At 36.9% G+C, this 27746-nt stretch overlaps 1 protein-coding gene across 8 annotated transcripts in view; it reads right to left on the bottom strand.

The window, feature by feature from the left end:
* The window catches only part of SMARCE1 (SWI/SNF related BAF chromatin remodeling complex subunit E1), a 54216-nt gene extending 26470 nt beyond the window's left edge, over positions 1 to 27746 (bottom strand). For 2 of the 8 annotated variants that reach the window (XM_034415758.3, XM_087892164.1), the window contains exons 1-3: positions 27382 to 27521; positions 20762 to 20805; positions 18664 to 18707 (exon numbers count right to left, since the gene is read on the bottom strand). In XM_034415758.3, the coding sequence (XP_034271649.1) occupies positions 18664 to 18707; positions 20762 to 20768 (51 nt within the window). In that variant the 5' untranslated portion in view covers positions 20769 to 20805; positions 27382 to 27521. Of the gene's footprint in view, positions 1 to 817; positions 923 to 18663; positions 18708 to 20761; positions 20806 to 26740; positions 26876 to 27381; positions 27540 to 27615 lie in introns of those variants that run through there. The other 6 variants (XM_087892163.1, XM_034415757.3, XM_034415756.3 and 3 more) reach the window with 6 other exon arrangements.

The following is a 27746-nucleotide window of genomic DNA, read 5'->3' as shown; positions in this document are numbered from 1 at the left end:
GGATAGGCAGTAGTGTTCATCAACTATTGGTTGAACACTAAGACACCTCAGAGAATACCTGGCAGAATGGAACACACTACAGGGTCTTCTGAACAGGGTTTCTTATGAGAAAACTTTCAATTGAGAACACACTATCATTAAGACATATTGCAGACTAATATATCAGTATTTGACTGAACTAATAATCAGAAAAATCCAACTCATTTTCCATGCCAAAAGGGGAAGGTCTTCTCTGCCCATTGTAGAACACTGTCAACTTCCACACTATTTGGAGAGAAGACTTCAACTTCAGCAAACTTAAATCTTGCACAAAATTTTGAAATTTTCAAGTTTCAAAAATCCATCCTCTAACTATTGAGAGAAAACTCTTCTCTTTGGTTCTAGATTTGTTTCCTTCTTGCTCTACTTCATCGAAAGATTTACATAGGTCTTTGCATCATGTTACCTACCTACCCCACCTCCAAATTTAACTACTCGCTAGTTGGCGCATAAGCTGCTTTCATGATCAGAGGGAAAAATTCTTGTCAATGGTAGCTGGTTAATGAAAAAAGTTTTTTAAAAATTTGTTTGTATTCCTGCTGGCAAGTGAACTGACTCGATGCCCATTCCGACTAATAAAAAAGGCTGTTATCAAAAGGTTAATGAAAAGAAGATTGGGGACAAATGGAAAGAAATCACCAGTTATTTTTTCAAGTTTATATATATATTTTAAAATAAAAAGTATTAGCAGCAGCTAAGACTTAGATGATCTAATTCTAAAGCCATTTCTGGTCACTTCCTGCTGTTTGCCGGATGATGTAATAGTTGATTCTCCTACCGTGGCCCGGCTGTTGGTGCCCGGGTTCCCTCCCAGCCTGTAGTTGTTGTACGCCAGATGGCTGTATGGATTGTATCCCACAAACCCTGGTGTGCTGGGCATTTGCTGATGGAACAAATGAGACAAAAACACGAATGAGAAATGAGTCCCAACGAGGAGAACACAGAAAAATGAAAATGGTTTGCAGTACAGCATGCAAAAACAACCAGAAATTTAAACAAGCAAAATGAGGTGTTGCAGCAGCTAGATCCCTCTTCAGAGACAGTAAATTTTCATGAAACCTGCCAAGAAAACAGGAATTTTCTTCTTTAATATCTTGCCGCTACAGATTCTAGTCATAACTTCAAAGCTTCCAACATGAACACACTGTTTTATCTCTAGCAATTAAAAGTTAAACAATGTATACCCAATTTTAAAGGAAGCCAGTTTGTTCAGCACATGTACATACAATTACAAATAATATGATCTTAACATTTACTATGCAGGAAGGAAGCAGGGGAGTTTCTCTTCCACAGCAATTAGAAAATAATTCTGTCCATGAATAGGTTTTGCTCCCTCTAAGAGTTAAGGGTGTGATCAAAGGAACTCTCATCTTAAACATCTCAAAAAGGGAGAGATCTGACACAGAATAATCAATTAGACAATGACTCCAACAGACACACAAATTAGTATATGAAATCTGTAAGGCAATATACTGTGCCACAAATGTCACACTGCACATAAGCCGGTAAATATCTCAGTTTCTCTTGCATCTGAGAGCCAATGTGGAACATTATTTGATACTGGCCTCAAGGTTAGAAAACTGTCCAATGAAGGATTTTCAAAGACTATGTTCAGAAAAAATATGCTGATCATTAAAAATTGTTCTTTCCTGTGGCCCTCTAACCTTTTGCTTAGGCAGAAAACCCTTTCTTTTAAGTCATGATTATACCAGAAAATAACTACATAATCAGAGTTCTTGTTTTGTCAATGGGAAATTAATGTCAATTTGAAATTTAAAGTCTTGTGGGTCATTCACAGAAAATCTGTGCCCAAACTGGTATACATGTAAATCAGGCCATGACAGTAGGAATTGTTTTGGTTGTATTAACAATTAAATGTATGTCTACTGTTCTAATGTTCTACTGTTTCAAAAATTTATGACTACATTGCATTACCTTTTAATATCCTAAACTCTCAGAATTTAAATGAGAGAAACTTCTTCTCTATCACTTATTGTAATAACAATCCCATTTATTTTGAAAAACAAAATTAAAGATGCTTAAATGGTAATCCTTGTTGCCATTACATGAGAGGAAGGTAGGCAAAAATGACTTCAAAACCTTACTACACTTCTCCCACCTGCCACCTATCCCAGAGGACCATTGTAGCCGTAGTTTGTAGAACACCCATGGAGAGCAAACATCAGTTGTACTTTTTTTTAAAAAAAATCTTCTTTATAAGTTAACCTGTAGCCTTAGAATGGAATAATAAAGATAAAGTTATTGCATTCTTTGATAAAGTGACAAAATTAGTGGGCCAGAGGAATGCTTTCGATAAAATTTACTTGGACTTCAGTCAAGCATTTGATAAAGTAGACCATAACCTACTACTAGATAAAGTAGAAAAATGTGAGTTAGGCAGCATCACCACCAGATGGATTCGTAACTGGCTGACCAACCACACTTAACATGGAGTCCTCAATGGAACTGCATCTACCTGGAGGGAAGTATGCAGTGGAGTACCCCAAGGCTCTATTTTAGGCCCAGTACTCTTCAACATCTTCATCAATGACTTGGACGAGGGGATAGATGGGGAACTCATCAAATTTGCAGATGACACCAAGCTGGCAGGAATAGTCAACACTCCAGAAGATAGGCTCAAGATACAGAAGGATCTTGACAGACTTGAACATTGGGCGCTATCTAACAAAATGAAATTCAACAGTGAAAAAAGCAAGGTTCTACATTTAGGGAAGAAAAACAAAATGCACAGGTACCGTATATGTGGTACCTTGCTCAATAGTAGTAACTGTGAGAGGGATCTTGCAGTCCTAGTGGACAACCATTTAGATATGAGCCAGGAGTGTGCAGCAGCTGCCAAAAAAGCCAACACAGTTCTGGGCTGCATAAACAGAGGGATAGAATCAAGATCATGTGAAGTGTTAATACCACTTTATAATGCCTTGGTAAGGCCACACTTGGAATACTGCATTCATTTTTGGTCGCCACGATGTAAAAAAGATGTTGAGACTGTAGAAAGAGTGCAGAGAAAAGTATCAAAGATGATTAGGGGACTGGAGGCTAAAACATATGAAGAATGGTAGCAGGAACTGGGTATGTCTAGTTTAATGAAAAGAAGGACTAGGGGAGACACGATAGCAGTGTTTCAATATCTCAGGGATTGCCACTAAAATGAGGGAGTCAAACTATTCTCCAAAGCACCTGAGGGTAGAACAAGAAGCAATGGGTGGAAACTAATCAAGGAGAGAAGAACTAAGAAGAAATTTCCTGGCAGTTAGAACAATTAATAAGTAGAACAATTTGCCTGAAAAGTTGTGAATGCTCCAACACTGGAACTTTTTAAGAAGATGTTGGATAACCATTTGTTTGAAGTGGTGTAGGGTTTCCTGCCTGGGCAGGGGGTTGGGCTAAAAGACCTCCAAGGTCCCTTCCAACTCTGTTATTCTATTCTATTCTATTCTATTCTATTCTATTCTATTCTATTCTATTCTATTCTATTCTATTCTATTCTATTCTATTCTTCTAAATAAATAAGTAGATGAATACCATCTCTCTCTCTCTCTCTCTCTGTATATATATATATATATTTGTTTTCTCAGGTTTTCGCGGGTGTTTGTATGTAGGTCTTTGGTTATTCGGGTCTTCTCCCACGTAAAATTGGAAGTGTCTTGGCGACGTTTCGACGAAGTCTCATTCGTCATCTTCAGGCTGGTGTTCTCGGCTTCGTGCTTCCAGGAGCACGAAGCCGAGAACACCAGCCTGAAGATGACGAATGAGACTTCGTCGAAACGTCGCCAAGACACTTCCAATTTTACGTGGGAGAAGACCCGAATAACCAAAGACCTACACACACACACACATATATATATAATAAAATCAGTTATGTTGTATTAAACTTAGGGGTTAGCTCCTCTAAATAAGGAACCTGGACTTGTGAAGTGATGAATATATAAAAACTAAGATTTTTAAGAGGACACTCAGCATTATAAAATTTAATGTCTACAACCTTTTAAACTGTTTAAAAGGTAGTTATTACCCAAGGTGAGTTAAAAGGATCTATCCAGAACTCAGGATGATGTACTTTGGTTTGACTTGTAGGAATGTATGTTAGAATCCTTCTGCCCATACATAGATTTTTCTTATTTGCATAATTTTCTAAGTATATTCCTAAGAGAAAGTAACTGCATAAAAATTCATTATTGCATAAACCGATCAACAGTTATTGATATATTATGTACCATTAGGTAACTTAATGTCAGTATACTGATGTGGAAAGGCAAAAAATAAAATAAAATGACAGAATTATTTAATGGACAGCAAAAAAAAAAAAAAAAAAAAAATCAGGGGCACCCTCAAGGGGGCCAACAGTATCAAAAAGATTTCACAGAAGTCAACAAAATGACTACTAAATTCATCTGGTCCGGGCAAAAGGCAAGGGTAAAATTATGATCGCTTCAAAATAGTAGAAGTAGGGGTGGTTTCGGTCTCCCAGGGTGGGAAATATACCATAAAGCAGCCATGTTAGTTTGGATAAGAGACTGGGTCAATTTAAGGAATAGTAGAATTTTAACCCTGGAAGGACACAACCTACAAAAGGGGTGGCATGCTTTCCTGTGGGATAAGTAGAATAGGATATACTCGTATTTTTTTAGACATAAAATTAGAAATGCATTGATTCAAACTTGGGAAGATGTAAAGAAGAAACATTATATGAAAATTCCTGGCTGGCTATCTACCATGGAAGCTATGATCCACCCCAATACAGTAGACATTAGTAAAATGATTAGATATACAGAAATATTAGATAATCAAGGAAGACTTAAAAGTAACCAGGTAATAAAAGAACAGGGAATCCACATTGACTAGTGGCCATATTTATAAATATAATCCAGATATAAGAAAGACATGGAAGATTGTGGTATCGATAGGGAACCAAACCAATTAGACAAACTGCTGATGGGTCCGGAAAAAAACCTAATATCTAAATTATATAACTATTTATTAGAATTTGACAGAGCAGAGGAGGTGGTAAAAGAATCGATGATTGCATGGGCCAAAAATATAGGGCACAATATAAATTTGGATGAGTGGGAAATGATTTGGAATAAAAATTATACCTTAACAAAATCGGCAGCCTATAAAGAAAATCAATATAAAATGCTCTACCATTGGCCTCTAGCACCAACAAGACTGGCTAAAATGTACCCGAACCCCGAAGATTTTACATATACTTACTCCAGCAAGAATCACATTCGTGCAATATTGGAAAGAACATAATTTACCACCAGAGGGACTGATTATTCAAAAAGTATTTGAATGTGCCGAAATAAACAAATGAATTTTAGAATTAAGAGAAAAAGACAATTCAGAATACTATGCGGTGTGGGAAAAATGGTATAGGTGGATAGATAACAGAAACAAAAATAGATAATATTTATACAAAAATTGAAGAGGTATTTATATGTATATGTATACGTGGTGATTATATGAACTGTTAATCCAATTTCTATAATTAATGACACTGTCTGTTTGAACATGTATTAATGTTTTGGAAAAGGAAAAATTACAATAAAAAACAAAACAAAACAAAAACCCCCAAAAAGATTGGCATGAACAAAGCCTTACCTTTTTTTTTTTTTTTAAGATATGTGACCCATGTTAAAATGGGGCTTGATTGCCCAGTTATGCATTCTGTGGTGATACTGTTGAGTTCCTCTCAAAGATGCCCTTCACTGGCTCTTTTCCATAGCCCATATACATACAGGAATGATGTCTCATTAATTTACATTCCATTTACATTCCATTTTCCTCCTCCCATTTGACCCCACAAGAGAGATCCCCTCTGTGAGATAGGTTTGACTGAGAGATAAGGACTGATCCAATCAACGAGTGATGTGTCCCAAAGGTGTTTTTCCCCCCAAAAGGCAACTTCTGAAGCTTCTTCATTTCTATTCTTTGGAACTTAAGATTCTTGAATGAGAAGTGAAACATCTTCAAGGAAAAACAAAATCCAGTGGCCATTTCAAAAAAGCACCTTTGGGAAAACCAGGACTTGGATGACTGAGAATCTACATAGACAACAAGTGACGTCCATGGTTACGAGTAGACTGGTATGAAGTGTCCCTAGTAGGTCCCTAGTACCAGTCCAACACCTTAACCACTATGTCACACTAGCTCGTTCTGTTGTATTAAGGATATTTCAACAAGGAACTTGAATATAAATACTTAATAAAAACTCTTTCCAATTGATATTTGACTAAAGCAAAAAAGACATATCTTCTATCTATCTATCTATCTATCTATCTATCTATCTATCTATCATCTATCTGTCTGTCTGTCTGTCTGTCTGTCTGTCTATCCATCCATCCATCCATCCATCCATCCATCCATCCACACACACCTGGCTGGGGGCCATCTTTGAAGCTTCTAGATGGGAGGGGGAAGGAAATAGTTAAGTGGGGTTTTGCAGTCAAACCAAAATATTTTCCTGTGGGAACCAAGGTCATTTCAACAGGTGGCTGAGTGAGGCGGAGCAAGTAACCAAGCAACTGGCTAGCACCTCTATTGGACAATGTGACTGATGACTTGGGGAAAGGGGAAAAATTTTATTTAATTAGGTGAAAACCGCAGGAACTTTCAGAGTCAGTTTTCACCAGTTGTGCCAATATGATGTATCCAATAAAATTGTTCTTTGAGGAATCTACCTGCTTCGGAGTTCTGCTTTCTATGGGTGCATTACTTAGAACGCTGTTTCTGGTACATTTGGTAGCTTATTTTGAGAACATTTGGCCATGATAGTCCAAGGAATCAATATGTCTACTACAAAAGGCCATTATTTCTGTTCTTGAATTCTATGAAGGTGCCATCCAAATATAAGGCTGGCTCCTCTTGAATTTAGCTTCATTTAATTATATGTTAAATGGAATAATCAAACTTATTCTCCTGATTCCAGATGGTTGATACTTTGTTTTGTTGATGAAGCCAGTGGGCATGTTGTCTTTGTACAACATGCACAGAAAACCAGAAACGACTTTCAAAGCAGCTATGTGAACACTTCAAAAAAATATAGTTACTTTAATAATTTAATAATTTTTTTGCTAACATGACAAAACATCTCTGTCACCATCCTATTATTTATGTTTATTTAAACTTAATCCATTTCAGGGATGGGTTCTAAATTTTTTTACTACCGGTTCTGTGGGCGTGGCTTATTTTGTGGCTGTGGCTTGGGGGGTAATGTGACTGGGTGGGCGTGGCCAACCTTTTTTTTTTTTTACTTTTAAAAGCATTTTTTCTACAACCTTAAGAGGTTGCAGAAAAAAATGCTTTTAGAAGCCTCTGACGATCCTAGCTGAGCCGCGCGATCATCAGAGACTTTTTTTTAATTTTTAAAAGCATTTTTTTCAGCCGAAGAGGTTGTAGAAAAAAAATGCTTTTAAAAGAAAGAAAAAAAAAGCCTCTGATGAGGTAGGCAGGTTAAGGTGGGCCGGGGACTGGTTTGGGGGCGTGGCAGCCAATGTTATCACCGGTTCTCCGAACTACTAAAATTTTTTACTACCGGTTCTTGCGAATACATTCTTATATATGCCATCCTGGCTTGCCTTAAACCAGGTATGTAAAAACTATGAAAGAAGCTATAAATTTGCAAATAAGGGTAAATAGTCCCACATGTTATGTGGATAACAAACTGTTAATAATAGAGTGACAGTTGATACAAATATGGTGCTGATGGGTGAGCAAAAAAAGAGGGAAGAATAAAAATTCACTAGATCAAGGAGAAAATATTTATAAAAAGATTTGTTGACACTGAGCTTTTTATCAGGGCCACCTAATTTGTTGACACATTATTGAGCTAAAAGTTATTTGGAGCCTTAGCATATATAAGCCTTAGCATATATTGAAAAAAAAAAAAGAAGTATAGGAAATAGGAATTATACAAAACAGAACTGAATCACAGAAACTACAGGAAAAAAATCAAGGAGGAGATTCTGGTTTAGAATACAAATCTATTACGAAAATGAGCCTCAGCAATAAGCACCCTCTCCTCTTTGCTTTTAATAATTAATAATTTATTACTATATTTGAACCTACACAAACTTTTTTTTAAAAAGGAAAACAACTTAAAGCTAATTTGTTCATAAGCGCAGTTAGGACTAAGAGAGAGTTGTTTGGTTTCAGATTTACTTAATGTCAAAGTAAAAACTTCTGCTTTTCTTCAAAGATCAGGCTAGGGAATGGAAAGCACGCAGAGATCTGAGATATAGTTTAGTATTATGTTCACATCAGATCGCTGTGTAACATGCTACCTTGTTTAGAAAATCCAACAGAACTCAAGAATATCTATATTAAAAAGAAAACCCTCTATAAAATGTGCCTATAATTAAATATTAATTGATATATCATACTGTAACATTCAATGTTTGTTAAAAATTGAAAATAATTTATAGATATTAAAACATACAATGCGGTACAAATACTGAATTTTGTTGTAAAAACAATATAGTACAAAGCACAACATTGGTGGAAAGATGGATGCATGGTTAGCTAACAGTTTTTATGGTATTAACAACCTTGGAATCACATGATTTCTTGTCTCTACAATTTCCTTCTACCGGCTGGATTTGCAGCCCACGGGTTTCCTCCCAATTGAATAGGAGGAAATATACCAAGAGTAGGAACAAAGAAGGGGCAGTGGTCTTACCTGAGACGCACCTTCTCGTTGGGTGGAGACAGCAGCCAGGAATGGGTTGTACTTGTCTATTCAGTTTGAAGGACTGAATCTGTCAGAGTTGTTAAATCCCGCCCTTGTTGCTAGGGGCTTCCAGCTTTTGGCAAAGATGAAGAAATAGACTCGGCATGTCGGAAGAAAAAGAAATTAGAAATGAAGACCAGACTGACTAAGGATGGGGCTGGCTGCTGTCTCCACCCAAAGAGAAGGTAAGACCAACGCCCCTTCTCCATAGTGGTGGAGACAGCAGCCAGGAATGGGACATATCAAAGCTTAATGTCCCTAAGTACGGGCGGGCCCAGTCTGGTCAGAAGATTCCCCTCCGGTATGAACCCGCTGCAAGACCCTACGACCAAAGGCCGCCTCAGCTGAGGCAAATTTGTCCACTTTATAGTGTTTGATAAAGGGTGAAGGGGAAGTCCAAATCGCCACCCTGCAAATTTCAGTCAGACGCCTGCATGGCCCACGCTGCCAATGTAGCCGCATTGCGGATAGAATGTGCTGTCAGATGAATGGGCTGTGGTAAGGCACACAGTTCATATGCCTTGGCGATTGTCTTGATGAATCCACCGGCCAATGGTGGAAGGAGTGACCCTGCCACCTAAGGAGACTGGAATAAAGGAAATAAACAAGAACTCTTGTTTTTTGTAAGTCAGTACTTTTCTTAATATAGATACAGAGGACCCTCTGAATGTCCAATGTATGCTAGCGGTGTTCCAAAGGGTGGACAGGTTGAGGGCAGAAATCGGGTAGAATAAGTTCTTGCATTCGATGAAAGGATGTGTTGACCTTAGGAATGAAAGAGGAATTGAGGTGAAGGATCACTTGATCAGTGTGGAACACCCTTCCTGACGCCAGCCAGAACAGATTGAAGAGATTGCATTTTGAACCGTTTGTACACAATGTATAGGTTCCATGTTTTAAGGTCCAGAATAGGTCTCCACCAACCTGAGGATTTAGGAACAAGAAATAAGAGAGAATAGAACCCCTGCCCTGCCTGATCCTCCGGTATTTTCTGGATAGCTCTAATGTTCAGAAGGTGTTGCACAGCAAAATCCATGAGGACCGTTTTGTTTCTATCTTGAGAGACAGGACAGCGTATAAAGAACCTTGGGGGTGGGGGTGGGGGTGGAGAAAAATTCTAGGGATAGGCCGGATCTTATTGTATCCCTGAACCAGGAGTCCGATGTACGTTCATCCCATCGGTCAGCAAATAGGGCTAGTCTACTCCCTATGGGAGGGTCGGATGTGCAGTCAATGGTGGGGTCAGAATGAACGACTTCCTCCCCCTCGAAAGGGCCGTTTACCTGAAAAATTTCTACCTCGGAGTGGCCTCTCCTGTTGTCCCCTGTCTAGGTTCAAAGGAACCCTGGGGATGAAAAGTTCCAGTGCTCCACTTGGATACCCGAAATTGAGGTCTGCGGTAAGGGAAAGAATAGCGGAACTCGCTTCTACACTGAGCACTCAGCAAAATCTTGCGCTTTTGTTTCAACAAGCAGTGGGTCCAAAGCTAACCCAAATAATTTATCTCCTGCAAAGGGGGTGGAAGCACGGCGCCACTTGGGGTGGCCGTCCGCAGGCCAATGTCTCAACCAGAGCAATCGGCGCGTTGCCACCACAGAAGCCAATGATTAGGAGGCGAAGCGAGCAGAATTCAATGTCACGTCTGCCGAGAATTGGACCGGGAAGTCACTTGGTCGCCAGACGGGCCCCCAGAGGGTCCAACCCTATACAAGTCTGGCTCGGTTGCCATATGGCCCGTCTGACCGGTCATCAGCCTCAGCCACACCCCTCTTGGACTTACAGAGAGTCTTTGGCATTTGTCCTGTGCAGAGATGCAGGCAACTCTGACTACTTTAATCTAGCTGAAGGCTAGATATGGCACCAATGTACGGGAAGCCAAGCAACAGTGATTCACAAAATGGCGGCCGATCAAACAACTGGCCACAAAATGGCGGCTAACAACACCAGCAGGAGTATTTCTGCCGCTGAGGACCACCAAATAGGCAATTAGGGCCGTTCGCAGCACTTCTGGGCAAAAATACTACAGGCACACCCCCGTATGGACGGCTCGGTCGCTAATGGAGCGCGAAGCTCCTGATAATGGTGAACTGGCTGTCATTTGATTATAGGCAACCCTTTTGAAGATGCCGTTGGTGGCAAGTGAACTCGGCTTCCAGGGAGGATAAACTTGGCTGGCAATGGAGTGAGAAGCTCCTGTTAGCTGCAGCTCAGCTGTCAAATGGCAGCTCGGCTGTCATTATTTCAAAGTGAGTACATGGCTCCTGTACGAGCAATCCTGTCTGTCCGGGAGAACGCAACTACCGCCACTGAGCCGATAACAATCGCAGGGCTAAAGACTGAAATGCAAGCAGCTGAGAGGTGGCACAATGCCTCAACACTGCCGAAATGTCGGGCAGCTGAAAGGTGTAATAAAATGGCCGCCCGACAAGCCTTTGGAGCACAAAGTTCCTGAAAGCGGTTCCACAGAGAACTGGGGCATGAAGCTCTTACAACTCTGTCCCAGCCCTGATGGAAACGTGCAGCTCCAACGCTACTGCGGAACAGCCGCTCAACGGAGAGCAATGAATAAACAGAAGATTTTCTGTAATGGGGCTGACTGGCAGAGGCAGAGCCAAATCCCTGCCACTGGAGAAGCCAGAAAAGCTCAACCAGAATAGGGAGCATTGTAGTCCTACTCACAAATTGTCAGGCAGAAATAGACCAAGAAAAAGGAAGTCCACAAGGTAGAGAAGTGAAGAAGAAGCTGGGAATGGTGAAGAGAAACAATCCGATACAATCGTCCAGTCTGAAGGACTGAGTCAAAAGCTGGAAGCTCCTAGCAAAAAGGGCGGGACTTAACAACTCTGATAGACTCAGTCCTTCAAATTGAACAGACGAGTACAACCCATTCCTGGCTGCTGTCTCCACCACTATGGAGAATACCAAATTACTTTGACTGTAGGTCAAATAATGTGTTAGGTCACATAAAGTTTCATCAACAACTGCTCTAATGGCTGTTCTTTTCTCTGGCTGAGTAGAAAAATTTACATTTAGTATATAACACATTATCAATGATTACTCTAATCTTAAAGCCATATTTATTAAACTCCTAGGACTGTGATGGCGAACCTATGGCATGCATGCCACAGGTGGCACGCATAGCCATATCAGTGGGCACGGCAGCTCAGCTCCGGCATGCATGACAAGTTATCAAATGGGCCGTTTCATCCTCCGGAGGACCTCTGAGGGGTGGGGTGGGGAAGGCCGTTTTCGCCCTCCCCAGACTCCTAGAGAGGCCCTGGAGGCTGGGGACAGCAAAAAACAGGCTTTCTGGTCCCACCAGAAGTTGTCAAATGGGCCGTTCTCAGCATTTGGAGGACCTCCGGGAGGGTGGGGAAAGCCGTTTTCGCCCTCCCCAGACTCCTAGACAGGCCCTGGAGCCAGGTGAGAAAGAAAAATGGGCCTACTGGGAAGGAGCGGGGTCGCACACGCATGCGGAACGCATAGAATTATGGGTGTGGGCACACGCGACCTCCCCTGGCCCGTCCTCCTGGTATGCAATGGCAAAAAGGTTAGTCATCACTGTCCTAGGAGATCTTCAGCTAAGCCAAATGAAAATGCTTTCAATATGTTTGAAAATCATGAAACTTAATCTTTGATCCATATATTTCAAATCTATAATATAGCATCTGGGAACTCCTGTGCAAGTGTCCCTGCAGCACACATCCACATATCCAAAGGGATGAAATGCTCAGAGAGTTTTTTTCATATTTAGAAAAGATGTCATAAGAAATAAAGTGGTTAAGCACAAAACATTTTTCATGCTATTTATATTAATAGAATTCAGTTTATTCAATTTTTCGTATTTAAGATATCTATATTACACTTTTAAACAAGCTTTTGAGGATATATATTACCCTTTTTAAAACATAAAATACAGCAACATAACATATGCATTTTTTTACAGCTGTAACAAAGTCAAGTGAAATCTTTATTCAGCAATAGACCTGCAAATAAAACACAAGAATCACAATTAATTATGATAAAAAGAAAAATATTGTTATTTTAAAATATCTTAAAAGAGTTAGGGTTAATACTACAGTATACTGTACAGACTATAGAACAGTACTTGGCTGTGGTCAAGGAAATAAAATCAGATTGATCCAATAACAACTTCTTTTTGATAAACAAATAAAAACAATCAGAATATTTAGTAAAAAGTAGAAATAATTCCTGGTAAGCACTTGCATAGACAGGGCAATTAAATATTAAATCTATTGATTTAATTATTATTGCACTGCACAGAAACAGTCTCTGAAGATGATTTTGTGATGTCTTCTTCCAGTAATGGCTGTATGGAAAGCATTGAATTTAGCTAAGGATAAGATACTTTTGAATTTTCAGATGGTTCTATGACTGAGATATTTAGCTGGTTGGAGAAGATTGTCCAGTGGCTAAAGAAAGTATTTTTAGTTCCCTCTTTGAGTTTTTTCTGTATGTACAGCAATTTGAAATGATCTTCCCAAACAGATAAAGGAATAAAAGATGATAATTCATAAATCAGTGGAAGCAGATTGAAGACCTATACATTTTCAGAATAAAGCTGAATTCTTAGAACAAGTACCAGAGATTAGTTGGTTCCAATACTGGATCAGGGCCTGCTTCTTCTTTGCTTGTTTATATTTTCCCTTTAAAAGGGACAGATCCTGAGTTGAGTAGGAGAGAGGATGCTTTTTATATTCCTTAAAACAGGAAATTCATTGTTTTCTGGCTGCATGGCAATCACTATCAAATCAAGGTTGGTTAAAGGAGCTCTGGTTCCTGTTAGTGCTAGATGGATGTGTGGAGAGAATTGGCTGAAGAAGTTGAACTGCGGTAGCTATATATACAGTAAGATGGCAAAGTCTAATCAGTGGACTTGTCGTACAGAATAGTTGTATGTAGTTGAACTGGAATTGTAGTACTTCATTATTAGAGAGCATTTGGATTTCCTTGTCGGACCTGTGCATTTATTTGTACCCTGTTTTTTTTTATTTTTAAAAAGTAACTCAAGGCAGCAAGAACATATTAAACATACCTTTCCCCTCTTGTTTTCTCCACAACAATCCTGTTAGGTGAGTTGGGCTGAGAGATTGTGACTGGCTGAAGGTCACCCAGCTGGCTTTCATGACTAAGGCAGGATTTGAACTCACAGTCTCCCACTTTCTAGCTAACCACTAGACCAAACTATCTATTTGTTCATATTTGTCTTTTGGGGATATCTTTAGGCAGAATGGGATAAATATTCAGAAAAAGGGCAATAAAGAGCTTTAGAAGGGACAATGCTCATTCTCGGGACACCTGTCAATATGAAATAAGAACTGAAGAAAATACATTTCTTGATGTTGGAGTATATTCAAGTAAGGTGGGTCTTGTTCCTGCCAATGCAAGCGCTCTGCCAGTAGTCAGTAATAGTGCTATTCAAAATTTGCAGGTACAGCTTATAAAATAAGCTGTATAACTTATTCAGATATTATACAATATCTGAAAACCCCTTTGCTGTAATTTTTGGATTCTCTAATTAGGCTGGGGATGGTGGTGGTCTGCAAATTAAGTGGAATTTTGGAGACTGATTGTCAATTTGGGCCTAGTCTGACATTGAAGTCTCCTGAAAAGATGATATGGGTAGTCGAAAAGTGTAATTGAATACCCCTTATGTAATTTTTCACTTTTCCCCAAATTTCAAAAACACATGGTTAAGGTATGTTTGGAAATATATAAAAGTTAATGAGAAGCAATTTCTCTTCAGTAAGGGTGAGAATAGTTATTTGTGTAAGGTTATAAGATGGGTCTATTGATATAATCTTAGTATTCAGTGGTTGAAATATGGATGTTCACACCAGCATGATGTTTCCCTCAACCAATGCTAGGAACTGCTGAGAAGGGTAATGATTTATATCACAAATAAAGAGATCATTTGTTGACCAAACAGAATCAATTGGAGGTCTGGCTATTTTATGTGTTGCCACTAGAGGTTCTCTCAAATTGTCCAGTCTTCAATAATATCAACTTGTTCTGAATCTGGCAGAATACTGAAAGAGTTAATTATATATTTCTTTTCCCCAGAACATAATCTGTGCACTGTCTTGCTGTAGGTAAAACAGTTTTTGCATAGAAGACAATCTCTTTGGGGATGGGGGGGAGAGAGCTAAAGTGTCCTTGAGGTTATCTGAAGTCGTGTGGTCATATTTATTCTTTAAAGTGGCAATACTCCCTCAGTCAGATTTGCTCAGGAGTGAGCCAAATTCCTCTGAGCACAACACATGTTTTAGAAAGACTGAAAAAGTATGAAGAAAAGGCTTCATTTTAAAAACATATTGGGAATTGTGATCTGCATAAAAGTAAGTAAAACTTGCTCTCAGCTTTTGCTAGATGGAAATCTCTCGGCCTGCTGTAAATTAATCAGTTACTTTTCACAGCTTGTAAGTGGTTTAAAGATAATTACTTTCTTTGTTCTCCAGTGAACTTTTTATTCTATTATTTAATATTTGTAAGGTGATTTGTTTAGGCTGTGGATGGTATTACAATTTAAATTTTCCTCTTTTTTAGTTACATGCCCACCGGAGACTTGTTTTTCACTCTTTCCCACAGGAGTAATCAGCTCTCTGATTGTTGCTTTCTCTTTTCCTTGGGGTAAGGTTGCCCATGTTTTCCCTCCTGGCTGCTTTTTGGAACACTTGGGATAAAAAAATCTGTGCTTTAGCACGGTTGTTTTACAAAAATCTTTTAAGGAGTTCACTTTGATATTAACTGTGGACATCATGTCAAAGACAGAAAGCGCTGTTTTGTCGGGTTAGAAAGTTAGTTATACTTTCACTCTTTAAATTTTATCAGGTTAATATTCACATCCTCGTCCTGTACTAACTGTGCAGCTGCAGAGCAGATTGCAGGATGTGTTCAAACGGGGGAAGAGTTCTCTTCCATTGAGGAGGAGAGATTTTTAAGCTGTTGACTTCTGAACTCTGCTTGTAAATCCCATTCTAAAACATCATATCCAATGGAGAGGTTTGAGGGAGTATGAATACTTACACGAGTTCGCTTCCTTTTCTTTTTGGCTTTCTGCTGTTTTTTGCGCTTGGATGCAGCTTGCCTAGCAGAAAGTATAGGACGTTTCTTGTTATTTTTCCCCATGATGGTTAGAAATGTCCCGGAGTTTTCTCAACTCTTTCTAAGTGCTGAGGCTTCCAACAAGGCAACAGAAGGTAGTATTTAAAACAATAATTTTAAAGTGATAAGAAATAAAAATATAGTGATAAAGAAATACTTTTCCAGAGAAGCTATTTACAGTAGTTGCTGCCTCTCCGCCATCTTAGCTCCTCCTCCTTCTCCTCCAATTGTCTCTCTATATTTGGGGTGGAAACCAAATTAACATCCCATAGCATAGAAAAAATATTTCAGTTGAGCAACTGAATATAAGGCAAAAGGCAAAGGAGAATTAATTTTATTTATTTGCTGGTAAGAAAAATCTGTAAAATATTTAGTTAAGCTTATCTGGGAAAGACAGTGAAGAAAAAAGCCCTTCTTTTTAGTCACTTACTACTTTTGTAACAGTCGTGTGGTAAGAGCTCAAATAGATTGCAAGCCAATAGTATCTATATCCAGAGAAAAAATATTATGTGGTTAGTTTGTTAAACTATTCAATAGGGGCAGCAATAAAATATATATATTAATACTTTTTAAATAATACCTCCCTCTATCAATTGTGTTTATTATGATCTATGATCTATGACCTATTACTTGCTGTTTATATGCACACTATGAGCTTATGCACCAGAGACAAATCCCTTGTGTGTCCAATCACACTTGGCCAATAAAGAATTATATTCTATAATTCTATAGTTATTTATCTCTATAGACAGATAGATCACATGGGACCTGCAAATTGTCTTATTAAAAATAAATAAAACCAAAATCATTCTCTTTCACATGAACTTGGCTGTACAATTCAAGTCCAACAAAGAGATCAGTCTGGTGCTTTTCAAAAACCCAAGCAGAAAGTGATTGAAAGAGGAAGATCACAGAGATCTTTTTCTGAGATATCTCCTGAAGTCTGTAAATGTTACAGGATTAGAATCCTCAGCATTATAATATTTCAACTGCTCAATAATACTATCTACTGGTTCACTATTCTTGATCCAAAGAGTGGGAATCATGCAAGCAATAGGAAATTTTGAATAATAAATCATTAGTAAAATGCTAAATTTTCTGAGGCTGCAGCACTAGTAAGTCACAGGTAATCCTCAGCTCATGACCACAATTGAGCCCAAAATTTATGTTCCTAAGTGATGCATTTGTTAAACAAATATTGCTCCATTTTACAACCTGTCTTGCCAAAGTTGTTAAGTGAATCACTACAGTTACTAAATTCACTTTAGTAACTGCAGTGAATCACTGCAGTTACTAAATTCACTAAACATGGTTGTTAAGTGAATCTGGCTTTCCCAATGACATTGCTTGTCAGAAGATCACAAATGGGATCACATGACCCTGGGACACCGTGATAAATGAGTCAATTGCCAAGCATCTAAATTTTGATCACATGACCATGGGGACGTTGCAATACTGGTAAGGATGAAAAATGGTCATAAATCACATTTTTTAGTGCCGTTGTAACTTCAAGCAGTCACTAAGTGAACTGTTGTAAGTTGAAGACTACCTGTACTTAGATGAACTATACTTTTAACACATGAGCAGGAAGAATACATTGCATAAGATATTATTATCACTGACAATTTAAAAATAATCTACAGTATGGGGAAATGATAAATATAGTTTATCTCAATATATTATCTTATATATATAAGATATATCTTAACATAAATTTCTTTGGTAAAGATAAAGTGCAATATTTCTAAATAGGCAAATTTATGATTCTTGTCCTAATATTTGGCATCAAGTATATGCTTCTGTTCTAGTGAGGTTTTCTTTAACCTCTAAAATGGTGCAGAAAAAGAAGCAGGTGACGAATGCATAAATCATTACTCAAGAAGACAGCTTTAGAAATTCAGGTAAAAATCAAATCTGCAAACATTATTTACATGTATCTCACAATTCCTCCATTCCACTCATCTCAAAGATAGCCACAAACAAGAGATTTCTTAAACCCAGATTTAATTGTAGCTTTTCATTTTTCAGGTTATTTGTTTTATCAACTTTTCGTCAGTATGTGCATCACAAATTTGAACATTTTTACTCAAGAATTTTATCTTATATTATTTGTTTAGAACACAACTGTCACATTTCAACTAAAGCCTGAAAACTTTATATACCATTTTGTACAGTATTTTCTGCTTTTATCTAATGGTTATAAAACAATTTTTTCTTCACAAAGCCTCTACTTCTCAGCCTTTAGAAGTAAATATAAGATAAAAATAACACATTAGAAAAAAACTATTCCATTATTAGCAATACACATGCTTTCATTTAGCATATTATAAAGACAGTATCTGGTTTCTGGTTTCGAATGATGTATAGCCACAGCTTTTTACAATATATTTATATTTAGGATTTTTTTTAGATATATATCAACATTGAATTCATTTTAATTAAAAGTATAACCTCTGTAAAGACTAAAAATAAAAATATTTCTAAAATTAAACTTCAAACATCAGATCAAATGGAATTATATCCTAGGATGGAGACTGAATTCTGTACAGATGGAAACATCAAATCTTTATTTTTTAAAAAGGCCAAGTGACAGGATTCCAAAAACATCTTGGTACTGATTTCAGGAAAAGTTTAATCTTACTGGGTGATAGGATCCATAAAACATCTCACCTGTATTGCCTCTGTGGGGCGAAAATAAAATCAGGATTCAGAGTTTGCAATATAAGGAAAAATACTTCCATACTTACGGTTGTGGGGGCTGGGGTGGGTGGTGGCGCATAAGATGGCCGTTCTGTTTTAAAAAGAAGTGGGAAAATGACTATGTAGAGGACTGTAACACAGGGACTTCAAATTAAGTTTTATACAGTAAATCAAAATATGAATGAATAAAAAAACCTATGCAATTCTACAACATATTATTCAGACATTGTTATAGGAATGGCCAAGCTGTGGATTTCAAGTTCATATGCAATTCTTGATGTTCCGAGAAGTGAATGAAACAAACAAGTTCAAGAATATTAAAAAATGCAGGTCCTTTATTCTATGTCCTGTTAGTCTCCTAAGTAGACCTTAGACTTATCCTGATTGCTTCTTTTCTCATGTAATTGGACATGTTTAGTCTTTACAAGGGTATGATCTATTTTCTTTTGCTCTGTGAGGGGTATTCTGTGCCTCTGAGGCAGAATAGTTCTAAACCTCTGTCCTTATTCTTCATTTAACAGGTAGCAAAAATTTAATGTGCAAAGAATTTGGCACAAGGGCCTGCCCACAACAACAGTAATGTTCAAACTTTTATTTTGCAAAATATTTTGCAAAAGCACTCATAGCACTTTCAAACTTCAAGGAAGACTGCAAAAAAAAAAAAAAAAAGATTGGGTAGTTAAATCTAAGATTAATTAAATGGTGGTCCACATAAAGGGATCCTAACACAATACAGGGATTTCAGAAAAAGGCACGCATGAATATAACAATGTTTAGAGATGACTAAGTCTGAGAACTATTTTGATAGACTAACTCTAAGTCTAGAGTTAACCCATTATACTGGTTTGAAACCAGACTTTAATATGCATACAACAGATCAAATAAAAAATAATGACTGAAATAACGACTTTACATTTGACTTTGTAAGTTATTTATTGCTATTATTTAATTATTACATCAGCTCATTTTTTTTGTACTTAAAGTGCCACCAGTATTATGACCATCCTTATGCATGTGGAGAATCACAGAGCTAGCTGTATATTTGACATCTAAAACTGAACTAATATATTCATCTTATTTAGAAATAATAGGCTCAAATACAAGTAGCCCTTGACTAATGACCACCGAGTCCAAAATTTATGTTGCTAAGTGAGACATTTGTTAAACGAGTTTTGCCCCATTTCACGATTTTATTGCCACAGTTGTTAAGTGAATCTGGCTTCCCTATTGACTGAAAAAGGTGACATGATCCCGGCACACTGTAACCATCATAAATATGAACCAGTTGCCAAGCATTCGAATTTTGATCACATGACCATTGGGATGCTCCAAGGATCGTAAGTATGAAAAATGATCTAATTCATTTTTTTTCCAGTTCAGTTGTAACTCTGAATAATCACTAAACTAATTATTGTAAGTTTAGGATTACTTATATAGCTTAAACAATGGCTTATTGAAACTTGGTTTGCTGAATAGTCCATAAAAATTAATTTCACATACTAATTGCCTTTGGTAAAATGGGTGGCATACAAGTGTGATAAATAAAAATAATCCCAAAATATAATACTTGAAGTCACACAATATACAGGTAGTCCTTGACTTTCAACCAAAATTGAGCCCAAAATTTCCATTGTTAAATAATAGTTGTTAAATGAGTTTTGTCCCATTTTATGATCTTTCTTGCCACAATTGTTAAGTAAACCATTGCAGTTGTTAAGTGAATCTGGCTTCCCCATTGATGTAGCTTGTCAGACGGTGATCATGTGGCCTTGGGACACTGCTACCATGATAAATATACACTAGTTGCCAAGTGTTTGAATTTTTATCACATGACAATGGAAGCTGCAATGGTTGTGTGAAAAATGATCATAAGTCAGTTTTTTCAGTGCTGTTATACCTTTGAACAATCACTAAATGAAAAGTTGTAAATTGAGGACTACCTGTATTAACACAAAACCAAAGAAGCCACATTACAATGTATTGTGATATGTTGAACACATATGTGTTAAATGGAGCTTATTCTTATATAGGTTTACCCACAGGTATAACCTATGCTGAGCTATCAAATAATAACTTCTATTACATGAGAAGTTCTAGTACATGAATACTGTAAATTAAGCTAAGAAAAAATACAACTTAACTTACTTGACATTTTGGTAGGTAAAAGATTCAACCAGAGGAAATTAGATCTGAAAAACAACAATAACAACATGCTGTAAAGTAAAGTCTATCTTAGTCTATTATACTGGCTGGTCCAGTGCAGTTCATTAATATCTCCTACAGTTAAAATACATAAATTGAAGAGAATACATAAACACAAACATTCCTTTACTGAATTATAATTTTAAACAATGGTAAACTTATTTGTAGTTTCTGAGCTCTGAAGTATATGAATAATTTACAACCAAGAGTTATTAGTAAAGAAATATATCAAAAACCTTATTTCTCAGAAAATTAGAAACATCTTATATAAATTAATATGGAGACACAATATTTCTGATGTTCAAGTCCTGCTTGTAGTCTACATGTCAATTCAATTTTTTCATTACTACTATGATAATGACCAATTTGGATCACAGAAGTATTTTTACCTATTAGGTATTTTTAGTCATTTTGTATATATGAAGAAATGGAGATATGGAAATATACAATTAGCACAATAGGGGGCAAAATAAATTGTATTTTACATCTATCATTATTTTATTTATTTATTTATTGAATTTATATTGCCACCCATTTGCCCATGGCGACTCAAGGCAGCTTACAGAATATAAAATCACATTTAAAACAATAAAAACTAACAAAAAGAATCAAATAAATTAATATAGTACAATATAACAACAGATCACACAAGCCATTTAATGAGCTCTGGGTTCCCCAGGTCCACTGGCAGAACAAAGTCTTCAGTGCCTTCTGGAAAAGTATAAGAGTGGGGGCCATTCTAATTTCTGGGGGAATGATATTCCAGAGAGAGGGAGCCACCATGGACAAGGCCCTTCTTCTGGGCCCCACCAGTGTATCTCCCTCGGGGATGGGTCCCGCAACATTCCCTACCTCACTGCTCTGGTGGGTCAGGTAGATGTGACCGGCAAGAGCCAGTCCGTCAGATAACCTGGTCCCAAGCCATTATCCATAAGTCATACCTCTTTTATTCTCTTGCATTCTGTTTCTCTATTTAGATAAAGAAATATCTCTGAAACTATGTTGGGTCATGGGTTGTCTAGTGGAATATTAAACATAGAATCATAGGGCTGGAAGCGACCTCAGGTCTTCTAGTCCAACCCACTACTCAAGGCAGGAGACCTTATATCATCCAGATCAAATGGTTGTGCAGTATTTTGAAAACCTCCAATAATGGGGTACCTACAATTCTTTGAGACAAGCTATTCAATTGATTAACTGGTTTCACAGTCAGGAAATTTCTAGAATGGACCTCTTTTAATAAGTTTCCACCCATTACTTCTTGTTCTGCCCTTTGCTCCTTTGTAGAACAAGTCATTTCCTTCTTCTCTGTGTCTGCTTCTCATGTACTGAAAGGCAATTATTATGTCCCTGCAATCCTTCTCTTTGATAGGCTAGACATATCTAACTCCTTCAGCCATTCATCATGATTTAGCCTTTGTTATTTATTTATTGAATTTATTTGCTGCCCATCTCACAGTAAATGACTCTGTAACTTTTCTGTGTACTTTCTCAACACCTTTTTTGTATTGTGACCAAAATTGGATGCAGTATTTCAAGTATAGCCCCACTAGTGTGTTATAAAGTGATATTATCAATTCTCATGATCTCAATGCTGTCTCTTGGTTAATGCAGCCCAGGACTGCATTGTCTTTTTTGGTAGCTGAAGCACACTGCTGGTTCATACTTCCACTAAGACATCTAGATCTTTCTCACAGTTACTACTTTGAGCCAAGTGTACTACCAGGTGCCATCATTAAAAATCCAGTTCCTTGAAAACATTCTAACGCGATACAGAATTCACAGAAATGTACTACAATATACTATGTTCCTTGAAAAACAAAATAAACTAAAATCCACAATAAAATACTTAAAAAGGATGAAAAGGGAATTAATTCTAAATAAAAATAAATCAATAAAGAAAAAAAAGATTGATACATACGTAAAAACAACTCTGTTTTTAAACAATGAATTGTGTACCCCTAAGAACACGGATTTATACTAATGTGAAGCATGAGAAAGTATGCTTGCTGTAGGTGAAAATAAAATGCATTTAAGAGAATAATTTCTGATAAGAAAAGAAAGATATATACTTATAGAGCACAATTAAAAGAAAAAATGTACAGTGAATGTTATGGAAACAAAAAGCATTTGTAAATAAGTGAAAAGGGCTAAACTAGAAGCCTTCAACATAGTGAAATTAAAAATAAAAATGATATTATTTGGGTTGAAATTGAAATTAGGGGGATACTGAAAGGAGATCAGTGTTTATTACTTAGGGCATGAAAAACAAAAAAGATACAACAGTTTCTTTATAATTAAGAGGAATGTAGCCAGGACAGTACTCGGCTACAACGGAATCAATAATCAAATATTATTAGACTTCACATCCAACCCTTTAATATGGTAATCATTTTGCATGGTACTAATGAAAAAGAAGAGGAAGTTGATGAGTTTTAGGGTAAAGTTCAATCTGAAATTGTTAGAAAATGCAAATTATGTGTGTTGCTTGTTGGAAATAGTTAAAAGGAAAATGAAGTTTGTATGACCTGGGAAACCAAAACGAAGTAGAACAATTTATCAATTTCCACCAATCCAATGATTTCTTCACTGCTAACAGTCTTTCAATGACAGAAATAATGCCTATGTTAATGAAAATCAACAGATGGAGCACAGAAAAATCTAATTATATTATTGGTGCAAGGAGATTGTAGAGCTTTGTTACAAAGTAATGTGGCCAGGGGAGCTATGAAACACATCATGAACTGCTCACTTGCAAGTTTAAAATCAAGCTAAAGTGAAAGAAATCCATCCATTTCCATAATATAATATTAAGTACAGTTCATTTTCAAGCAAAACATTAGGAGCTTTAAGTCCTGAATGTCATTGAACCAGAGGAAATGCAATAAGCAATTAAATAAATTCTTAAGAGTAAATGTAAAAAACGACTGTTAAACATCAAGAAACAAAAGAAAACAAACTGGATGTCTAAGCAAAGGGTGAAACTGCCAGAAAGCCAAAGCCAAGAAATATAATGATCACAGGAAGAAACTTAACAAATAATTTCAAAGATGTTAGAATAGACATGATGCATTACAATGACATCTGTAAAAACACTGAAGATAGATATGGACATGGACAATGTTCCAAAAGATTTTCAACTAAGAGAGAATCAGCTTTAAAGGATGTCCACAATCAGATAGTAACTGATTCACCAAAGATCAAAAAAAGAGCTTACTGAAACTGGATAGAGTAGAGATATCAACAACCAAAGTATCTTAGAAAAGATTACCTATTTATGAAACCTTAATACTAAAAGATGAAGTCAGATCAGTACTCTGATTATTACCTTGTCAAAAAGCTATAGGAATTGAAGGAATATCTACAGAAATATGGCAAGCACCTGAAGAATATGCAAAGGTTCTAACCAAACAATGCAGAAAAGTCTGAAGAATGACACAATAAGCAACTGATTATTGGAAGAGATTATATACCAATATCAAAGAAAGAAGTTTTAACAGATTGTGTTAACTATCACACAGTATCCTAAATTTCACATGCTAGCAAAATAACACTTAGAATAATTCAACATAGATTAGAATGCTTCAGGGAAGGGGAAATCTAATATGGTTTTAGAAAAGGCTGAGGAACAAGAAACATTAAGCTAATGTATGCTGGATAATTGAAAAGCCAAACAATACCAAAGAAAATTTGTGCTTCATTGGAAATTTTTTGACTGTATTGACCATGACAGGGTGTGGAATGTTAAATGAATGAAACTACCAGAATATATCTGGTAGGAAGCTGGATTGGAAGATCATGAGTATGATATTAAACTTGGAGGAAGGAACATTAATACCCTATACGATGCTGATAACATTACTGTGATAGGTGGAAATGCAAATGAACGGCAAACTCTAATAATGAAAATCAGAATAAAAATAGGCTGTTAGAATTTTAGATAATGGTGATGGTACAGATATAAGGTGAAAATACTGATGCCATTTACTTATGGAGAAGCTGTGCAACTTGTTTAGTGTTCTTGTTTAGTTTAAGACTGCATTAATACCTGATTATTGGAAAAATGAAATGATAACAAGAATGAATGTGAAATCTAATGTAATACTTTTACGAGTGTGCCTGGGTAGGTTGTCAGAATGGTTTTGGTGACAAGTTCAGTGCAATGTCAGTAAGGAGCATATGCTTACAATTTATTTTTAAAAATGGTATATGATAAAGGAAATACATCTGAATTACGGAATAATTTTCAGTTTTCATTAATATATTTGAATATTGGTTGATGAATGTGATAGAAATGGTTCACAAATTGTTCAACACTAAACAGAGAGTAAAGAAATGATTGTATTATCTGTTTGTTTAATATATTTATAGATATAATAATGCTTATGGTATTAGAAGTGTTATTATTTATTTAATTTGGATGCTGCCCAATTCCACCAACTCTATTGGATACAAGCACAAATGTGTACATACTTTTCTACGCAGATGATGCTACATTATTTATTAAGAAACTCAATAAACTGCAGCAAAAGATCTTAAGGAACATGTGTGAAAATCTATATTCTACTAAAACTCACACTCTTATCTTTAACTTGGCAAAACAGTGCAGCATAGGGCAATAATTTTGAATAAAGATATTGCAAATAGACTAATTAACAGAAAGTGTCCAAAATGTGGGACCCGATTCCAATGGAATTGAGATTTGATAAATTTTGTGAAATCTTTTATGATATGAAAATTATCATAAAACAATGTATGACATAAAATTTCCTGTGCTATACAGTTCAACATGGGCTATTTTCATGGCAAATATATCTCTGGATGTATTCCAACCTTTCCATTGAAGGCAATGTATTAGAAGTTCTGTCATTGTCATCTGAAAGGATGATCCAATGGGTCATGGATTGTCTAGTTAATCTATCAAAGGCAAAACAATGTTGGGTTTAACGAGGAAAATGGACTGAATAACTGTAACTTATATGTAAATGGTAAAAATACTAATGCATTTGTGTACTTTGAATGTTTTCTGAAGATGGGGAAATGCAGGGAGAAATTTTAAGATGTGCAAAATATAGAAACATGGAGAGCAATATATGTTATGGTTGTGTATATGACTGTGCTTTTGTTAGACTTGGACATGTAAGTAGAAATTAAGTACAGTGAAAATGTGGGATTCTTAAGAAGTCTGTGTGCTAGAGGACATAGTATAAGGAATGCATGAATGTTGAATGATGGAGGGCTGTGAATAACATGTAGAAAGAGTAAAAGATGGTTTGGTCCTCTAGGAAAAAAACCCAACATATACAATATAAACAAAAGGAAGAGTGAATAAGTAATAAGGAAAGGAAAGACCAGGAAAGTTGTGATTGAACTTGATAAGATTTTCAAAGAGAGGGAAGTGATAAGCTTGAAAAACAAAAGGTTATGCATGAAGTTATATATACTGACATAGTAGAATAGGAGATCGTTGATGTAAACTAGTTTTAGCAATGTTTCTTTTTCAGTTTATTATGCACTTTTTCTGCTCCATGCATAATGCTGTTTAATTTGAAAGAAACAGTAGGATGTGGGTATATAGTATTTCCCTCCAATTCCATAGTCTTAAGAACAAAATGCTAATTCACTGCTTTTTTTACTTTCTTCTCTCATTTTTTTGATACTCACATGCTACTCATGGCAAGGATCTGGCCTTTTAGATTTCACAAATTATAATGAATTTGGATGACACTAAAGCTTCAATAACATGATTCGCCAAACCTATTTTTTTTTTTAAAAAAATATGCTAGTGAATAAACCTACCTGTTTACACACTGTAATATCTAGACCTGCAGAATACATTAAATCACAACCAAGCCAATTAAAGTTTGGCTTAGGTGATGTGTGAACCCTATCTGCATCATATACTTTTATTGTTTGAAATACCATAAAAAGTAACGTAGCAGAAATGAAGATTCGATGGTCCTTCAATACTCGTTGCATTTCATCTTCATTGTTTTTATTCTTCACAGATGCTACCTGTTTGAAACCTCCATGTGTATCCCCGGTTCCTTTGGCTTGCTGGCATAGGATAAAAACAGGTAACTCTTTTAAGCTTTTCAAAACGAGTTAAAAGCGTTTTGCTCCATTTACACTAGTCACCTTTACCGAACCTATAACTAAAACGTTATAATGTCAACGAGGAACCAGAGAGATCATCGCTTGCAGTCCAACTACCCGCTTATGACCTCCTGATCTGAATCAATACCGCAAGGAGCAAAAGATAAAAGGTAAAGGCCAAGGGTATTAAGGCTTATATATCTCTGTCTCCAAAACCAAGGCCTCTGACGTAAAAACGCTCGTTTTTACAGAAAAGAAGAAGAATCCTCCCCCTTCCCCCCCCCCCGAACCGCACCCGGCCTTGCATTTGTTCTTCCTCTCGGCTGACAGAAGGAAGTAAAGAGTTAAGAAGAAACGTCTTCAAACGATCACTGCAGTGGGAAGGCCGTCGCTAAGTGGGGCGTGGGGAGGTTTCCGCCTCACGCCGTCTCTGTAAGCGAGATCGAGCCCGGCCTCTGCAGACTCACCAGCTTTCTCCTCAGACCTCACGGGCCTCTTTCTCTCCTTTCTTTCTCTCTCAGACCCCAAAAGGAACCAGGTAGATAGCGATCAGCAGCTTCCGTTTCCGCTTCGGCACATTCCACAGAATTCTTCCATGTCTGCAGGTTGCCTCAAAACCTTCAAGCTGAATTTAAATATATATATGTATATATATTTCTCTCCCAGTAAAAAGAGTTGGATTTTTCGTGTAACCTCCTCACCTCTTTATTTAAAGGTCTGGGTTCGCAATTCCTGCGAAACTGCGAACTCACATGACATCTCCCTCTACAGGCAGGCACATCTTTGCAGGAAAAAGGGGAGCAGGAGAGACGCGTTTGCGCGTTAGTTCACG

The sequence above is a fragment of the Pantherophis guttatus genome, chromosome 4 (genome assembly GCF_059756535.1).
Source record: "Pantherophis guttatus breed Tessera chromosome 4, ASM5975653v1, whole genome shotgun sequence".
Classification (NCBI taxonomy): domain Eukaryota; kingdom Metazoa; phylum Chordata; class Lepidosauria; order Squamata; family Colubridae; genus Pantherophis; species Pantherophis guttatus.
The sequence above is the reverse complement of the archived record's forward strand: the minus strand, read 5'-3'. Positions and strand labels throughout refer to the sequence as shown.